The sequence below is a fragment of the Notolepis coatsorum genome (genome assembly GCF_963971535.1).
Source record: "Notolepis coatsorum genome assembly, chromosome: 1".
NCBI classification, from domain to species: Eukaryota; Metazoa; Chordata; class Actinopteri; order Aulopiformes; family Paralepididae; genus Notolepis; species Notolepis coatsorum.
Genome location: NC_140165.1, coordinates 315,143,220 through 315,160,719, shown reverse-complemented (window position 1 = coordinate 315,160,719; position 17,500 = coordinate 315,143,220). Strand labels below are relative to the sequence as shown.

The 17,500-nt window shown below is 43.2% G+C and overlaps 1 protein-coding gene across 1 annotated transcript in view; it reads left to right on the top strand.

Moving 5' to 3' along the window:
* The window catches only part of npas1 (neuronal PAS domain protein 1), a gene marked incomplete at both ends in the record, with an annotated part of 68,148 nt that overhangs the window by 17,069 nt on the left and 33,579 nt on the right, over positions 1 to 17,500 (top strand). The window contains 1 exon segment of the mRNA XM_084311667.1: positions 6,343 to 6,410. Within this exon segment, the coding sequence (XP_084167793.1) occupies positions 6,343 to 6,410 (68 nt within the window).

Here is a 17,500-nt window from a genome sequence, read left to right as displayed (position 1 = left end):
ACTTTTTGTTTTTTTTATATATATATATGTTTTATTTTTATTTTTTTGTCACTATTTGAAAACAGCTATGTTATAGATTAAATATAACTAGGATAATAATTTGTACTTCTTTTTTGTTTCAGTGAGGCTCTCTCCATGTATCTGTCTGAGAGAGTGAGAGGGTCTTAAAGTGTGCAGCTAGGTTTAAAGTGTGGAGCTAGGATTAAAGTGTGCAGCTAGGTTTAAAGTGTGGAGCTAGGATTAAAGTGTGCAGCTAGGTTTAAAGTGTGGAGCTAGGATTAAAGTGTGCAGCTAGGTTTAAAGTGTGGAGCTAGGTTTAAAGTGTGGAGCTAGGTTTAAAGTGTGAAGCTAGGTTTAAAGTGTGGAGCTAGGTTTAAAGTGTGATGCTAGGTTTAAAGTGCGGAGCTAGGTTTAAAGTGTGGAGCTAGGTTTAAAGTGTGATGCTAGGTTTAAAGTGTGGAGCTAGGTTTAAAGTGTGAGCTAGGTTTAAGTGTGAAGCTAGGTTTAAAGTGTGGAGCTAGGATTAAAGTGTGATGCTAGGTTTAAAGTGTGATGCTAGGTTTAAAGTGTGGAGCTAGGTTTAAAGTGCGGAGCTAGGTTGTTAAAGTGTGGAGCTAGGTTTAAAGTGTGGAGCTAGGTTTAAAGTGTGATGCTAGGTTTAAAGTGTGGAGCTAGGTTTAAAGTGTGGAGCTAGGTTTAAAGTGCGGAGCTAGGTTTAAAGTGTGATGCTAGGTTTAAAGTGTGATGCTAGGTTTAAAGTGTGGAGCTAGGTTTAAAGTGTGGAGCTAGGTTTAAAGTGTGGAGCTAGGTTTAAAGTGTTAAGCTAGGTTTAAAATGTGCAGCTAGGTTTAAAGTGTAAGTGTAAGTTTGATGTGGGGGGCGAGCCCGGCCCCTCTCACTGCCCCGTCCACGTTCCGCACATCGCCTGTAACGACAGCAACGCCATGATGATGATTGTTATTATCAGTTATTTCAAGCACCCACTTCCAAAACAGACCATTTCAACACTTCAGCTATGTTGACTCCAGTCTGTGATTGTGTGAAAAGAGTCTGGAGTACATAACGCTGGTCATTACATGGGGGGCTTATGACTGTAACGTAGCTCTGAGTCTCCCCCCCCCCCCCCCCCCCCGCCTGTTGTTATTGAGATGCACTCTGTGTCTTTGTGGTTCTGTGTCGCTTTAGCTTTTGTCTCTTTGTACAGAGCTGGTAGCACAGTGCGACTGGAGTGTGAAAGTATACGTTTGGCTATCGTGGACAGAAACGTAGACACTTGAGATGTAGACTGAAAAGTTTATTAACAGATTGCAGAATGGGTACAGTACAGTACAGCTCAATACATACAATTGTTAAGAGGATGCAGACCTGAGAAAGACTTTCGTCTTGTTTCCATCAGGGTCCCCCATTTTCAATTCATCATATGACACACACGACATACAGATAGACAGTACTGCTACATCTATACATTTATGACATACCAGATTTTCAAATACAGTACTGTTTGTGATACTAAAAAAATCCAAAAAAAGAGAGTATATACATTTGACATAGAAACTGTGCATTGGAGGAGGTTGGGTAGGTGGGGTGGGGTTGTACATTGGAGGTGGGGGGGGGGGGTTGGGTCGGGGGGACACACACTGTACATTGGAATACTGACATACATTTGACATAGAAACTGTACATTGGAGGAGGTTGGGTAGGTGGGGTGGGGTTGGGTGGGGCTGTACATTGGAGGTGGGGGGGGGGGGGGGGGGGTTGGGTACGTTGGACACCAATGACATCTGGTTATTTCTTCTGCTTGTGGACTGTTTTAGGGAAGTGGGGCTGCAGATGCATATTCAGAGTTTTTTGGCCTGCTTTGAGTGCTTTCAGTTTCCTCAAGTTCAAGTTCAAGTTTTGTTTTATTTGCAGCGGTGTAAAGTACTTGAGTAATTGTACTTTGTTACAATACTTAAGTACTGTTTTTGGGGGATTTGTACTTTACTCAAGTATTATTAGGTTTGTATACTTGTATACTCAATTACATTTCAGAGAAAAAAATACATACTTTTTACTCCTTACATTTAAAATGCAGACCTACAAAGTACAAAGTACAAATCTCGAAGGTCCAATTTTAATTAGTATATTTGTTTCTCTGGCCGAACTAACGTTAACGTTATTAATCCTGCGGCCGCACTTTATTTAAAAACAGCCAATCAAATCCCCATCGATGGAAAATGAACCCGCCCATACCCACGCTGATTGGTCCTTGTGCAAGACTAGAAAGCGTGGATCTTTGATAAAACACCTGCTATCAGAAGAACAGACAGTCAGAGTGACAATCTACAGAAGATGGCCACAAACGATAGTACGAGTGATGAAGAGGACGAAACGGAACATTTCATTGCCCCGGAATAAAAAAAAGTTTTTACTTTAATTTTTTCAGTACGTACATTTCGTAGAAACTTTTTTACTTTTACTCAAGTGTGTTTTTAGTCTGATACTCTAGACTTTTACTAAGATTACCCATACTTTCACTTAAGTATAATTTCTGGGTACTTTTTACACCCCTGTTTATTTGTCACATATTACAGTGAAATGCTTGTTCTGTATGACCCTCCTGAGATTGTGCTTCATACAGTAAAAGAGTAAAAGAATAAAGTAACACTATACAAAATATACAATATACAAAATTTAAATGTACAAAATGCAAGAACAAAATGCTAAAATTTGATTGCAAATTTAGTGCAAATCCTTTAGGAATAAATAGATAAAATATGGTGTAATGTTTAAAAGGTGTTTAAAGTGAGTGTGCAATGAGTGTAGAATGGGTTATGAGTTAGTGTTGCATAGTGTTATGAGTCATTGTTAGTGTTTATGAGTCATTGAGCATCCTGATGGTCTGGGGATAGAAGCTCCTTCTGAGTCTCTCTGTGTCAGCCCGTTTTGATTGATTGAAAACGTTATTAACAGTTTTCAGAATGGGTACAATACAGTACGGCTCAATACAAACAATTGTTAAGGGGATGCAGACCAGAAAAAGGCTTTCGTCTTGTTTACATCAGGGTCCCCCATTTTCAATTCATCAGTCTGGGGATAGAAGCTCCTTTTGAGTCTCTCTGTACTGGCCATGAGACTCCGGTAGTGCTCGCCTGACCGCAGCAGTGAAAAGAGGCAGTTGTTTGGGTGGCTGGAGTGTTTGACCATCGTGTGAGCGAGGACACGCACTCCTTATGACTCAAGAGAGACAGTAAAATAAAACCCATCGATGACCAAATCTCCACGCCGTCCCTCGCGTCTGCTCGGGGACACAAAGCGATCACGCCGGCCTTCCTCTAGTCTTATCCTCGTCTTCCCCTCTCTCTCTCGCTCTCTCTGCCCCTCTCATAGTCATCCTCCCCTCACCCTCCCCCTCCCCCTCACCCTCCCCCTCCCAAGCCACCTCCACCTCTATTTGTATTGTAATTGCCTTGGTAAACAGCACCACTTTGGCACTGAAGCAGCTCTGATAGCTTGTGTTTGGGATGCATTAAGAGTAGCTATGCGGTGACTTTGTGTATGTGTGTGTGTGTGTGTGCGTGTGTGTGCGTGTGTGTGTGTGCGTGTGTGTGCGTGTGTGTGTGTGTGTGTGTGTGTGTGTAAGTGCGTGTGTGTGTGTGTGTGTGCGCGAGCGTGTGTGTGTGTGTCGGTGGTATCATGTGTGTACGTGTGTGTGTGTCTCCCAGTGCGTGTCCTCGCTCACTTTTGGATGCATAAATCTCAGCCGCTGTGCTGTGCTGTGCTGTGCTGTGCTGTGCTGTGCTGTGCTGTGCTGTGCTGTGCTGTGCTGTGCTGTGCTGTGCTGTGTGTATCAGGGGACAGGGGGCTTATGTGGATAGATGGATTCAAGCCTCCCGACTTAATTCTATTGCTTATCAATGAAGATTGACCTCAGATCATACAATAGTCATTTGGATAAAATTGTTGAAATCGAATCATAGAAATGATGAGATGGCCTGGCCATGCCTCCCTCCCTCCCTCCCTCCCTCCCTCCTGTGGCTGTATTTATGTATTTATTTATTTATATTAGATTTATTTTCTCCGCTCTCTTCCCTAGCTCATCATCCGTCCACATTGTTATGTGCATTGTGTCCATTGTCACTGGTTTACATCTTGACTGTGGAATTTCTGATTAGAGTACAAGCCTGACTTCTTTAGCGATGTGAGACAAACCTGATGTTGACGACAGGCGTCTTCGGTCATTAGTCGGACTGTGCTGCGTAGAGCAGGTCAACGGGAATAGAAATGGAATGATTCAAGTTTCAAGTTTTGTTTTATTTGTTGTCACGTATAAAGTACATGTACTGTACATTACAGGGAAATGCATGGTTCTGTATGAGCCCCCTGAGAATGTGCTTCATACAGAAAGAAAAAAAATAATAAAGTCCAAACACTATACAAAATATACAATATACAATATACAAACTAAAGTGCAACCTAAAGTACAAAATGAGGTACAAAAATGCAAAACTTTTAAAAAAATGCAAAAATGAGGCATGGTGTTTCTACAATTCTACAAGCGACCCATGTAAACAGCTTCATCTGAATATTGTCTTATATAGAATAAGGTCAATAGTAGGATTATTGCAGTACATGTACTTGGACGTTGATACACACCAATGGTAAAGGCATTAAATAGAAATGGCATCGTACTCAGGCCACAGTTACAGCCGTCATTATTAAGTGCACAGGGCTGGATGGTCATGAATTGCTTGAACTGTGATCAAATGAGCCAGACCGCATCCATGACATCATGGTCAGGCTCACATTGTGATCAGAATTCTACAATAGATTTAAAACTAGAAAGGTGCGCTCGGTAGAGCGTAAATGTCCGCCGGGGGCGGCGGCCTATGCCCGCCGTTAAAAAGGCCTGCGATCGATTTACATTTATGTCCACAGTGTCATCATAATTTTTCATCATCTTCTCTGCTAAAAACCCCTCAATCGATCTGTCTCCAAAATATTCTGATTTGTTTAAAGAATTAAAGGCTTATGAATGTCCCATTATAACTCTGTTACACCCATAACTGTAACTTAAACAAGCAGTATAACCAATACGGCAACTGTTAACTGTCACTGAGGTGTCAACCCTGTTACTGAGGTGCCAGCCATGTTACTGAGGTGTCAGCCCTGTTACTGAGGTGTCAACCCTGTTACTGAGGTGGCATCCCTGTTACTGAGGTGTCAGCCCTGTTACTGAGGTGTCAACCCTGTTACTGAGGTGTCAGCCCTGTTACTGAGGTGTCAGCCCTGTTACTTGTATACTATTTTATTATAATACAAATAATTTTAAATCAACTACATTTTTATGTTAACCTCTTAAGCATACCCCCCATTTTGCAGAAAACGAAAGCGACTTGCATACCTTTTTTGCAAAGCTTAGCTTTATACTTTATACTTATAGCACATGCATGAGTCTGGTCTCTTTCAAAAGGTAACATTCTGAAGTCGCTAAGTCAATAAAGACAAATCACTTTGAGTGCTAATGTATTAGAGAAACAGAGGTTTGAACACACTGAAATAAAATATCTTCTCCTTACTTTTGTGTTGACTTGTCGCCAGATTCCTGTTTTTGGGTTCCAGATGAGAGGTAGGAGCTGGAAAACACAATGGTTCTATAGCCTGAAGTCTCATAGTCATACAGTCCAAAGTTTATAAAAATCCCATGGAAAATGAGTTTTATAGAAAGGTTTTTGTAATGTGTGTACTGGTAGAAATACAGCGTGATTATCCAAAATGGCCGTCCACTTCATAACATTCTGACGCTTGAGTCGGGACAAAGGTCTTCTTCGTCAACTTTCCCCACTCTCACCCACCCGTCTGGGGTCGCGTTCAGAGCGGACGCTCCTTGGCTACAACGGTGATCAATCATTTTTGCCATCAGCGGTGATTGGTCAGTTCAGGACCGTTTACAGTCGGATGTGGTCATTTGACGGAGTGCCTGTCAAATGACGCGCGCCAGATATATCGTCTTGTAGCTCGAGAACAGAAGCATGCAATTGGTGGAGTGTGGTGGCGATCGAAAGGCGTCAAATTAAACTTTCGAATGGTGTATTGGATGATCAGCGAAAAATGCAGCCCGAGCCGACAGACGAGAGCAAAGTAACGGCACGAACGCGCATCCCGCTCACGTGGATTACACCAATAATCCATTCAAAGAACTTGGGGTATCAGTTTTCCTGAGTGTTTGAAGCTAGACGGAATATCTATGCCTGTCTCTGATATGATGTTGATCTCTCTCTCTCTCTCTCTCTCTCTCTCTCTCTCTCTCTCTCTCTCTCTCTCTCTCTCTCTCTCTCTCTCTCTCTCTCTCTCCCCCAACAGTACGGCGCTCCTCTCACTCTCTGGCCACTGACATGTTTGAACTGCACCTAGGAGCTCACCTGCTACAGGTAAATACCACACAGTGTTGACCATAGTCACACGGCGGCCATTTTGCTCTTATGTCACGCTCAGGTTGGGACATTTAGGCGGCGATATGAATTGTGGTTGTTTTCACGTACTGTAATGGAGTGAAGCTGTTTTCCATCAACATTGTACAAATGACCCTGTCCCCCCCTGGTTTTAGTACAAACTGTTATGTAAAGACATAGCTCCTATCCAAGCTCCGGGAGCAGGGGTGCAGCTTCCTACAGGCGACATAGGCGGTTGCCTAGAGCGCCACCCAGAGGGGGGCGCCAAAAACGTTTTGTTTTTGTTTTTGCTGAACACAGTTTTTGCCTTCTTACTGTCTTATACTTTCATGCACTCTTCCTACTATACTAATATGTCTTTCTTTACTACTATGCACTCAACACTGCAGCTTTCAGCGCTGTTTGATGAACATTGTTACTCAGCTGTAAGAGTTGTACCCTTCCTGCTGCTGACTTGTCGTACAGAACTTGAAAGTCGTTTTGGATAAAAGTGTCAGCTAAATTACTAAATGTAAATGTAAGTAAAAAAAAATAAATCCTTCAACAAACACTGGTGTGAGCAGACATTTCCAAACTTGAATGGAAATGAAAAAAAAACAGCAATGTGGTTGTCTGGGATGCTCAACGAAAACTCTTAGCAGTGTGACAATTCCTGCAACGTGTTCTTTGACTATTTCTCTTTTTTTTTATCTACTTTTGTCTCCCATTTTCTATTTTTCTCCCATCCCAATTTCGTACCATCCAATTCTACCCTCCCCTGTCTCGAACGCTGTTACGCCATGCCTCCCACAAGCCGGCTGCAATGTGGACGAAGCCTTGCATCACGTGTCCCCTCCGGTACTCGAGGAGGCAGCCGTCGCATCTTTTCACCTGCACAGCGCGATCTCTCAGCGGCGGGGGTCTGCGTGGGAGGGACACGCCGCCCCCGTCGCTTCCTGATTCTGCTGCGCAGGCGCACCAACCGACCTGTAGGAGTCGCTGTCCACAACGTCCGATCCCCACCCATCAGCTTTCCCACCCCTAACACTGCCAATTGTGTTAGTATGAACGACCAGCCAAGCTGATAGCAATGCGGAGAGCTGGGCTCGAACCCAGCGTCTCCTGCATTGGTGGCGAGCGCCTTGCCCACTACACCACCTAGCCGCCCTTCTTTGACTATTTCTCAAAATAAAAAGTACCAATCCGAACCCCCCCTCCCCCCCCCCCCCGGTCCCTGGCGAACTTCATGCCAACAACGGCGTGCGGCGATCTGTCGGACTGTCTCCGTGCCAAGACACAGCAGGATGGTGGAAGATTGTGTAATCTGATCCATAAGGGAGAGGGGAGTTCCATACTTCATAGTGATGCAGCCTATGGGAGAGGGGAGTTCCATACTTCATAGTGGTGCCGCCTATGGGAGAGGGGAGTTCCATACTTCATAGTGGTGCAGCCTATGGGAGAGGGGAGTTCCATACTTCATAGTGGTGCAGCCTATGGGAGAGGGGAGTTCCATACTTCATAGTGGTGCAGCCTATGGGAGAGGGGAGTTCCATACTTCATAGTGGTGCAGCCTATGGGAGAGGGGAGTTCCATACTTCATAGTGATGCAGCCTATGGGAGAGGGGAGTTCCATACTTCATAGTGATGCAGCCTATGGGAGAGAGGGGTGGGGGTGGTTTTTGTTCAGGGCATTAGGCTCTGGTCCTCATGAGAGGCCCTTATAAATGCCAAATAAAATCTACTGTTTGAATGTTATTGGGCATGCTTAATGAACACTAGAATTGTCTAGAGCAAACTTGTGTTTTGATCCTGTTTTGAATCAGAAAAGGGCCCAAGCAGTGGCGCCGAGCAAGGTTTCATTGAATATTAACGTTGTCAACATCAATTATTTTTTAAATTGACCTATGCTGGTGTCGTGTGTGATTATTATACAATAGTACACGCAGTACAGGCAGGTTTGTTTCTCCATCTGTGAACTGTGTTATGTGTGCATTCCCTTCTCTCTGCATATTCAAAGCACACATACACACATAGCTCGTGAAACAGGTGCTTTTTTTTTATAGTGACACCATTGACCGCCAAATACTGCCACACGGAAGATGCACTGGCATAGGAATGGAGAGTGGGAAGGAAAGAGGGAGGGAGGGAGGGAGGGAGGGAGGGAGGGAGGGAGGGAGGGAGGGAGGGAGGGAGGGAGGGAGGGAGGGAGGGAGGGAGGGAGGGAGGGAGGGAGGGAGGGAGGAAGGGACTGAAGGAAGGACGGAACGACTGAGGAATTCACATGAAAACTGAAAAATCTAGCCAAACAAAATCTATTTTCGATAGAGAGAAGGGAAGAAGAGCTTTAATTGCATATTAATAAAAAAATAAAACATATGATACTGTATTGTACGTTATATCATATTATATTATATAATCATATTATAATGAATTTGTATGTTATATTAAACTATATTTACACTATATACTATTTAGGGCTGACCCCTATTAGTCGATTAGTCGACTAATCGGTCGAAAGGAGCCGTAGTCGACTAGCCAACCTCTTAGTCGAATACAAAAAAATATATATATATTTATAATTTATATATATATATTTTTTTTTATCATTCTTTCCAAAAGAAAAGAGGCCTAGAAGCGTAGCTAATGCTAATGGCACACATACCAGATGCTAACTGCCTACGAAAACAGGCACAGAGGCACTGAAAGAGGATTTCACCCATCTAATGAACAGACTAGACTAGACAAATATCAAGATGTATCCATCAGTGGACCAATTGCATGCTTTTGCAGAGGACAAGAAGCCTTCAGTCGACTCCTTCTGACATTAAGCACTCCCACAGCCCAAATGGAATGATACAAAAAATATATATTCTACTCTAGTCTTTTCTTTTTTCTTTTTCTTTTTTTGTCGACCAATAGTCGACTAACGGCAAATTTTGGTCGACCATCCAAATCCATAGTCGGGGACAGCCCTAATACTATTATATTATGGTACTATATTATGTTGTATATATAATTTACTATATATTAGGGATGTCCGATATTATTGGCATTAAAATGTAATATCGGAAATTATCTGTATCAGTTTAAAAAAAAATAGTTTTTTCTTTTTTTAATTTACATTTATTTAACCTTTATTTACCCAGGCAAGCAAGTAAGAACAAATTTATTGTCAAAAGTATGCATAATGTTGTGTTAATTCCACGACAAGAGATATGTAATGTTAATTACCTGAAATTATTCAGTTTTTTTGGGGGGGGGGGGACCCCGCATATATCGGTATCGGTTGATATCGGTATCAGAAATTAAGAGTTGGACAATATCGGTATATCGGATATCGGTAAAAAAGCCAATATCGAACATCCCTACTATATATCTCATATCACATTATATATGTGTTGTATACACTATTATGTACTATATACTATTACATACTGCAGGTATACTATACTGTAATGTGTACTGTAATGTGTACTATATGTGTGTACTGTAATGTGTACTATATGATTTGATTTGATATTTTTTTATTTTCGTGTCTTACATACAGATGTATGCCCAGCCCATATGGGCTTACAAGACACATACCAATAAGTATATAATAATATACTTGACCAATTACTTAACAAATGACATAGACCAAGATGGCCATAAAAAAATACAAGAAAATACAATAAAACGTAATATAACACAAGCTGTACTCAATGTAAATAAACAGAAAAACAAGGTGAATTCAAATACAATTATATAGGATACAGTGTGTTTTGTCTCAGGTGCCATGCCTTCTCCAAAAATCCTGCAAAACCGAAGATGTCCTCCACAAAAAAACAACTCAACATACAACTCTCAGACTGCCAAAACAAATCTGGGTTTACAATTTGAATTTTCTCAAATAAAGCCCTCCTCAAAGTGGTGTACAAAGGGCAATAAAAAACAAAATGATATTCATCCTCCACCACTCCCAGATCACACAGAACACACAACCGCTCCTCCTCAGGTTTACCCTGGAATCTACCCACTTCCACCGCCAATGGCAAGGTGCCAGACCTCAACTGGGCACACAGAGACCTCCGTCTTCTCTTTAAGTTTAACATTACATAAGGTTCAGTAAAATACTCATTTTTAATTGCAACATATTTTCTAAGTTTAGGTTTTTTCCAAATCTCCACCTTCCACTTATCCTGATGGATTGTTGATAATTTTGTTTTAATTATGTGAACCTTACACTGCAAATTGTTCATAAAAATCATACTCAAGTCAGTAGAAGAAAAAAATCATGGACATCTCTCTTGACCAGGGATGACCGTGTGCTCTGTCCCAATTAAAAATCTTTTTTGTCACTATATGTATGTACTATGTATGTATGTAAATGTAAAACAAACCAAAAAAAAGAAACGTAAGTCTTCAGGGGTAGGGCCCGACAAGCCTAGTGCTTCTCCCTAGCCCCTTTCGGACAATTGGACAATGCTGCAATAGCAGCTGGTAAAACGTTGCCGATTTATGGAATGACCATTGTTATGTGTCCAAAACCCGAAATAAAAAATAACTGAACTGAACTGAACTGAACTGAACTGAACTGAACTGAACTGAACTGAACTGAACTGAACTGAACTGAAGGAGGCAACGCCGTAGACTGAGAAAGAGAGTGAGACCTGGCCGTGGGGGGGGGGGGTTAGGGAGAACAAACAGAGGAGAGAGGGATAAAGCGCAGGAGGACTGAACGGAGAAGGAGGATTAAGGAGGAAACAAGAACAAAAAGAGATTATCAGAAGAGGAGGAAGAGACGGAGAGGAGATGAGAAGCCGGGGATCGAGAGACCGGGGCCTTTTTTTCTTCTAGACGGTGAGAGAGAAGGGTTGAGCTTACAGCGGCTCAGGAGGTTCCCGGTTCGATTCCCACTCCTCCCGGGGCAGCGTGTGTCGAAGCGTCCTTGAGCGAGACGCTTAACATCTAATTGCTCCCGATGAGCAGGTTGGCACCTCGCTCCGCCATCGGTGTGTGAATGTGTGAGTGAATGGGTGAATGTGAGGAACCAAATTATAAAGCACTTTGGATAAAAGCTGTTATATAAATGCAACATTTACAGCGTTGGGCCCGTTACTCTAAAAAAAGTGATATTATTCCGCGCCCCTAACATTATTACTTAACGTATTACTCGCTGGGAGAAGTTATTTGTTGTACAACTTGTTATTGGTGTATACTTACCTTCAAGATTCACCTCGCCTGTGCACCGCTGTGTGAATGATCACGTCAGGGTCACCGAATAGCAGTGGCGTCGCGTGGGTAAAATAACAGGGGAAGCCAAAAAAAAATTATAAAAAAAAAAATTATTAAATATTTTTATTAATTTTTTTTTTTATTTTTTTTTTTAAGTCAAGCAGTCACCATGTACACTACAGTATGGCTCGGCGGCCAGTCAAACTTTCTTTTTATTTATTTAACAGATTGCAGAATGGGTACAATACAGTACGGCTCAATACACACAATTGTATAAGGGGATGCAGACCAGAGAAAGACGTTTGTCTTGTTTACATCAGGGTCATTAATACTGCTGGAGCATTGGTTCATTTTTGGTCAGATTTTTCCTTGCACGATTTTGCACGCCGCGTGGGAGCAAATTCGAGACACATATTCGGTTGCAAAAAGGTGTCCCACGGTCTCCTCTATGGCCGTGAATATTATCACGCGGATCGGAATCACAGCGCGCCCGTGGGACACTTTTCCGTTTCGGCGAGTTTATTCCACGCTTTCTGTTTTCCTTTTCTAAGCATTTTCGGGGCTACATGTGAATGAGTAAAAGTTGCGGGACGCCCAGTTGTTTCCACGATAGAAAGCTTGCGTGGATCCCATAATAGGCTCACTTAATACAGCGTTTTTAAAATCACGCGACATTTTCAGGGTCGCAAGCCGACCTTTTCCCCTAGTTTTCGATGATGGAAGTGATTTAGGAAAAGCTTCGGCACGCCGAGAGGTCCCCGTGGATTTAATCTCGCGAGGATCGGGGCAATATTCGGCCCGTGGGAACAGTTACGGGTTAATACAATGTTCAGAGTGCAGAGGGGAAAATATGCTGAGTGTCTTCCTCACAGCCCCGTTTTAAACTTTTAGGGTGTGGCAGTCAGCTCGAATCTGATTGGCTAGGATCGGATTTGGACTCTATAATGCTGGAAGCCTGGAGAAAGAGACCTACCCCCTGCCTCTCTCCTATACTAGCTGCAGTGAGCACAGTGAGTCTGACAGTGTGTTAGAGGGAGTGAGAAGGAGAAGAGGGAGACATTAAAAAAAATATATATATATATATATATAACACAGATGCACAGATGAAAAAGAATGTAAACTATTTTTTTTTTTTTTTTTTTCATATTTCATATTTGATATTAACACTTTGACTGCCGGGGCCCGTCTTTAGACGTCTTTCCTGGCCATGCTAAAGTTGCCGGGGGACGCTGTACAGCGTCCTTATATCAATATTTCAAAAATCTGCGATCGGATTCATAATGTCCCTCCGCTGGCCTGAGATCCACCAGCAGGACCCACTGAGCTCTCTGGCGGTTCAGGAGCGCCATCTGGTGGCCGATCGGCGCAACCGCTTAACAGGAAGCGCAGTAGAGGTTTTGCTGGTCGGCCATATTACTTCCGGGCACTCGGTATAGGTTCCGGCACTCTAGCTCGTCACACTACATAGCGATCGATTGCCAATAACTCGATAAACAACATGATTTGGACGTATATACCATTATACAAGCTGGAGATGGACCGGGTAATAATATATCCCATAATGATAAAATGTCTACTCGACGATGATCGCCCAACGGCGCGCGGAGACTGGGGTGAGTTTCAGCGTGTAACGTTACCGTCTTCGATAATAACTGATATTATCAACATTTGACCCACATTAGATGATTGGTATAACGCTGCCCACGGAATTATAAACGCCCCCTCGCCCATCCGGTCAACATCAGATGACGTGTAGTAACTTCTAGAAGTACGTCTAGTTGGAATTTTTTATATCGCGCTGATTGCCATCAAACTGTATTTCATCATCAATATAATGCATTTGGGGCTATATATCACGTTCTGGAGAAAGCTGCAGAAAGAGATGAAAACATACTTATACATTAGACCATACTTTACTATGAATATGTGAATGAAAAAGTTTAACGTTGCTACACAATGAACAATACATATAGGACTTTGAATGGGCCCTAATAATGGCAATGTATCAATAGAATTTTAAAAGTTATAGCCCTGCAAAGAAGGGGACTTTCTCCATAGACAAATAGCGCTGGCAATCTATGGTATATCATTAATTTAACCTTAGGCAACCAAAGTGTTAATTCATATTTTAATATTAGGGAGGCATGGCTTCCGTTGGCTTCCATAAGGATTCGCCACTGCCGAATAGCAGACCTCACCCTTCAAACCAGAGACACGAGCTGCCGCAAGCGCGGTCATTGTGTTTGACGGAGGCCGTGAACGCAGTGTGCACACTGCCTTGAAACCCAGCAAGGCTAACTACTACAGGCTAACTACTACAGGCTAACTACTACAAGCTAACTACTACAGGCTAACTACTACAGGCTAACTACTACAAGCTAACTAATACAAGCTAACTACTACAAGCTAACTACTACAAGCTAACTACTACAGGCTAACTACTACAAGCTAACTACTACAAGCTAACTACTACAGGCTAACCACTACAGGCTAACTACTACATGCTAACTACTACAGGCTAACTACTACAGGCTAACTACTACAGGCTAACTACTACAAGCTAACCACTACAGGCTAACCACTACAGGCTAACTACTACAGGCTAACTACTACAAGCTAACTACTACAAGCTAACTACTACAGGCTAACTACTACAGGCTAACCACTACAGGCTAACCGCTACAGGCTAACTACTACAGGCTAACCACTACAGGCTAACCGCTACAGGCTAACTACTACAGGCTAACTACTACAAGCTAACTACTACAGGCTAACTACTACAAGCTAACTACTACAGGCTAACTACTACAGGCTAACTACTACAAGCTAACTACTACAAGCTAACTACTACAGGCTAACTACTACAAGCTAACCACTACAGGCTAACTACTACAGGCTAACTACTACAGGCTAACTACTACAGGCTAACTACTACATGCTAACTACTACAAGCTAACTACTACAGGCTAACTACTACAAGCTAACTACTACAAGCTAACTACTACAGGCTAACCACTACATGCTAACTACTACAGGCTAACTACTACAAGCTAACTACTACAAGCTAACCACTACAGGCTAACTACTACAAGCTAACTACTACAGGCTAACTACTACAAGCTAACTACTACAAGCTAACTACTACAAGCTAACTACTACAGGCTAACTACTACAGGCTAAGAAGAAGCTTCTATCCCCAGGCCATCAGGACGCTCAACGAACAATAAACAATGCAACAACCATCAAATACACTCACAGCACACACATCCACGCACACGCACACACTCAAACAACTCACTGCTGCACCCACTTACCCACTTTAGAACACCTAAACACACTTTATATTTATTGGTAAAGAATTTGCACTACAACCCATACCGCATTACACCTTACTGTAAATTGTACCTAAATTGTACCTGATCCCATTTCTGCTTTGCACTGTATAGTATTGTATATTAGTATATATTGTATAGTATATTGTATGGTAACTCAGTTACTTCTACTCTGCATTGAACATTGTACATATGTACATACTGAACACTTGTGTCTACGTACGTGACTTCTATTTTATACTTGGTTTATACTTATTTTATTTTATACTTATCTATTTTTGCCTAGCACAGTCTCTGGAGCGTAACAGAAAGAAGCATTTTGTATAAAAGTATTCTGTACTTTTGTATGACAACTAATAAAGAAACTTGAACTTGAACTAACTACTACAGGCTAACTAGTACAGGCTGGATTAAAAGCGCCGCTAGCTCAACCTGGTGAAGGACACTGTCCTGTTGTTGGCTGGCAGGTGATATATACTTCGCAGGGGGTGGGGGGGGGGGGGGGGGTCTCCTCTCTCACTCCAATGGGATGAAACAGCGCTGGCGATGACCTGCCTTCACGCAATTCAATATCATCATAAGTGAATTAGCACGTCATCACTTTAGAGTGCCCACTTTTGACGGTAGATTTCTTTACTACGTACAGTATGGATTTGTAAATCCCAAGATCACGTGGAATAGCCCCCATGGGCTGTACAAGTCTTCGTGTACAAGTCAAGAAGAAACATCACAATAGACCTAATAGCCTTGAGCACAGTCTGGATACATTATAGACGTATAACGTGGGGATGGGAAGATAGATAGATAACGTTGACCTTGCAACATCGCAGGTCTGATGAAGAGCAGGTGTGCTCACAACGTTACTTACTATATCTTACTTCTATATTCTGTACATATCCTCCTCTTACTAGTTACGCTGCTGGCCAGTATGACTACTACCATACTGTCTTTACACCTGTATCACTATATTATACTACAACTCTGTACATACATCTGATCAGCACTACACTCAGTAGTACTAGTAGTACTCATTTGTATATTTTGTACCCAGTTTAATCACCTGTACATTGTATATTGCTGTTGTACTTTACCGCTACATTTGCACTCTGGTTGGATGCCAAACTTATTTTCGTTGTACTGTACTTGTGCTGCATGATGACAATACATTTTAAGCGAATCAAATCGAATCGAATCTACTACTAGTTTGTACAATAAATAAGTGGACGCTGGACCTCAGAGGTGTTTTATAGTTTATAGATTATGGCTTATAGATTACAGACCGACAACAACAACGTTCTTGTCATCTTCCGTCTCGACAAAATCAAAGTAAACGGAGTAAAACGCTACCGTTTGTTTCAAGGGTAAAACCGAACGTACCAAGAACAGTAACAGTTATTTGTTGCACCTCTACGGGAACGGTGTCGTTACTAGTAGCGCGTTAGCACCCCCCCCCCCCCCCCCCCCCCCCCCCCTCGACGACGCTGAAATGCCGCGTGGAAGACAAAGGAGCGCTACATATGTCTTATGCTCCTCAGACGTCCTGACGGGCGGAGGGGAGGGGGCGGGAGGGGTGGGGTTAGCGAGAGCGCCGCTGATAGAAATCAAATTAACGCTTCAGAAAAACTGTATGATTCTACCCCCCCCCACCCTCCCCACTGCCCCCCCCCCCCCCCCCCCCCCCCCCCCCCGTTGTAATAGCCCGATAATTGCACTTTAGTTCTCCGACATTCAGGCGGCTGGTTTCTCCTCTGTGCTGACGATGCTCGCGCACCCCGCGCCCCGGACACACGGCCATTTGCATACTGGATGTGTCAGTTGCATAAATTACCAACGGCGGCCACTTTAAGCGGGGGGGGGGCCGGGCGGCCACCAACCAAAATAGCAATCATTCTCCGGGAGCACAAAGTGGACCGCGGTCCCGCGTTGTGGTGTTTGTGAGACAGGAGGAGGAGGAGGAGGAGGAGGGGGGGGGCTGAGGCTTGTCGTTGTGTGTCGGCTCGCACCCCACCACTGGATGGTTGTTATGACGATTAATATTATTCTCTGACGGAGTCCTCTCTAATGGGCCGGCTGTATACCTTTCACTTTCCATTAGACTCATGGCGGTCCGTGCCCGGTCTACCTGTGTGTGTGTCTCTCTGTGTGTGTGTGTGTGTGTGTGTGTGTGTGTGTGTCTGTGCGTGTCTGTGTGTGTGTGTGTGTGTGTGTGTGTCTGTGCGTGTCTGTGCGCGTGTGTGATTGGTCTGAGATGGAGGAACAAAGCAATAGGGCCTGTGTTTATTACCGTTGATTGAAACAGCTCTTAGTCTTCTATCAGCTCATTGGCTTGCCTCTGTGCTCTGTCTGTTTATGTGAGTGTGTGTGTGTGTGTGTGTGTGTGTGTGTGTGTGTGTGTGTGTGCGCGTGTGCGTGTGCGTGTGTGTGTGTGTGTGTGTGCGCGCGCGTGTGTGTGTGTGTGTGAGTGCACTCTCTGTCTTTATGTCTCTGTGGTCTGTGTGTGTTTAGTAATGCAGGTCTTGTTGACTCTGTCAGTCGGCTGGGGTT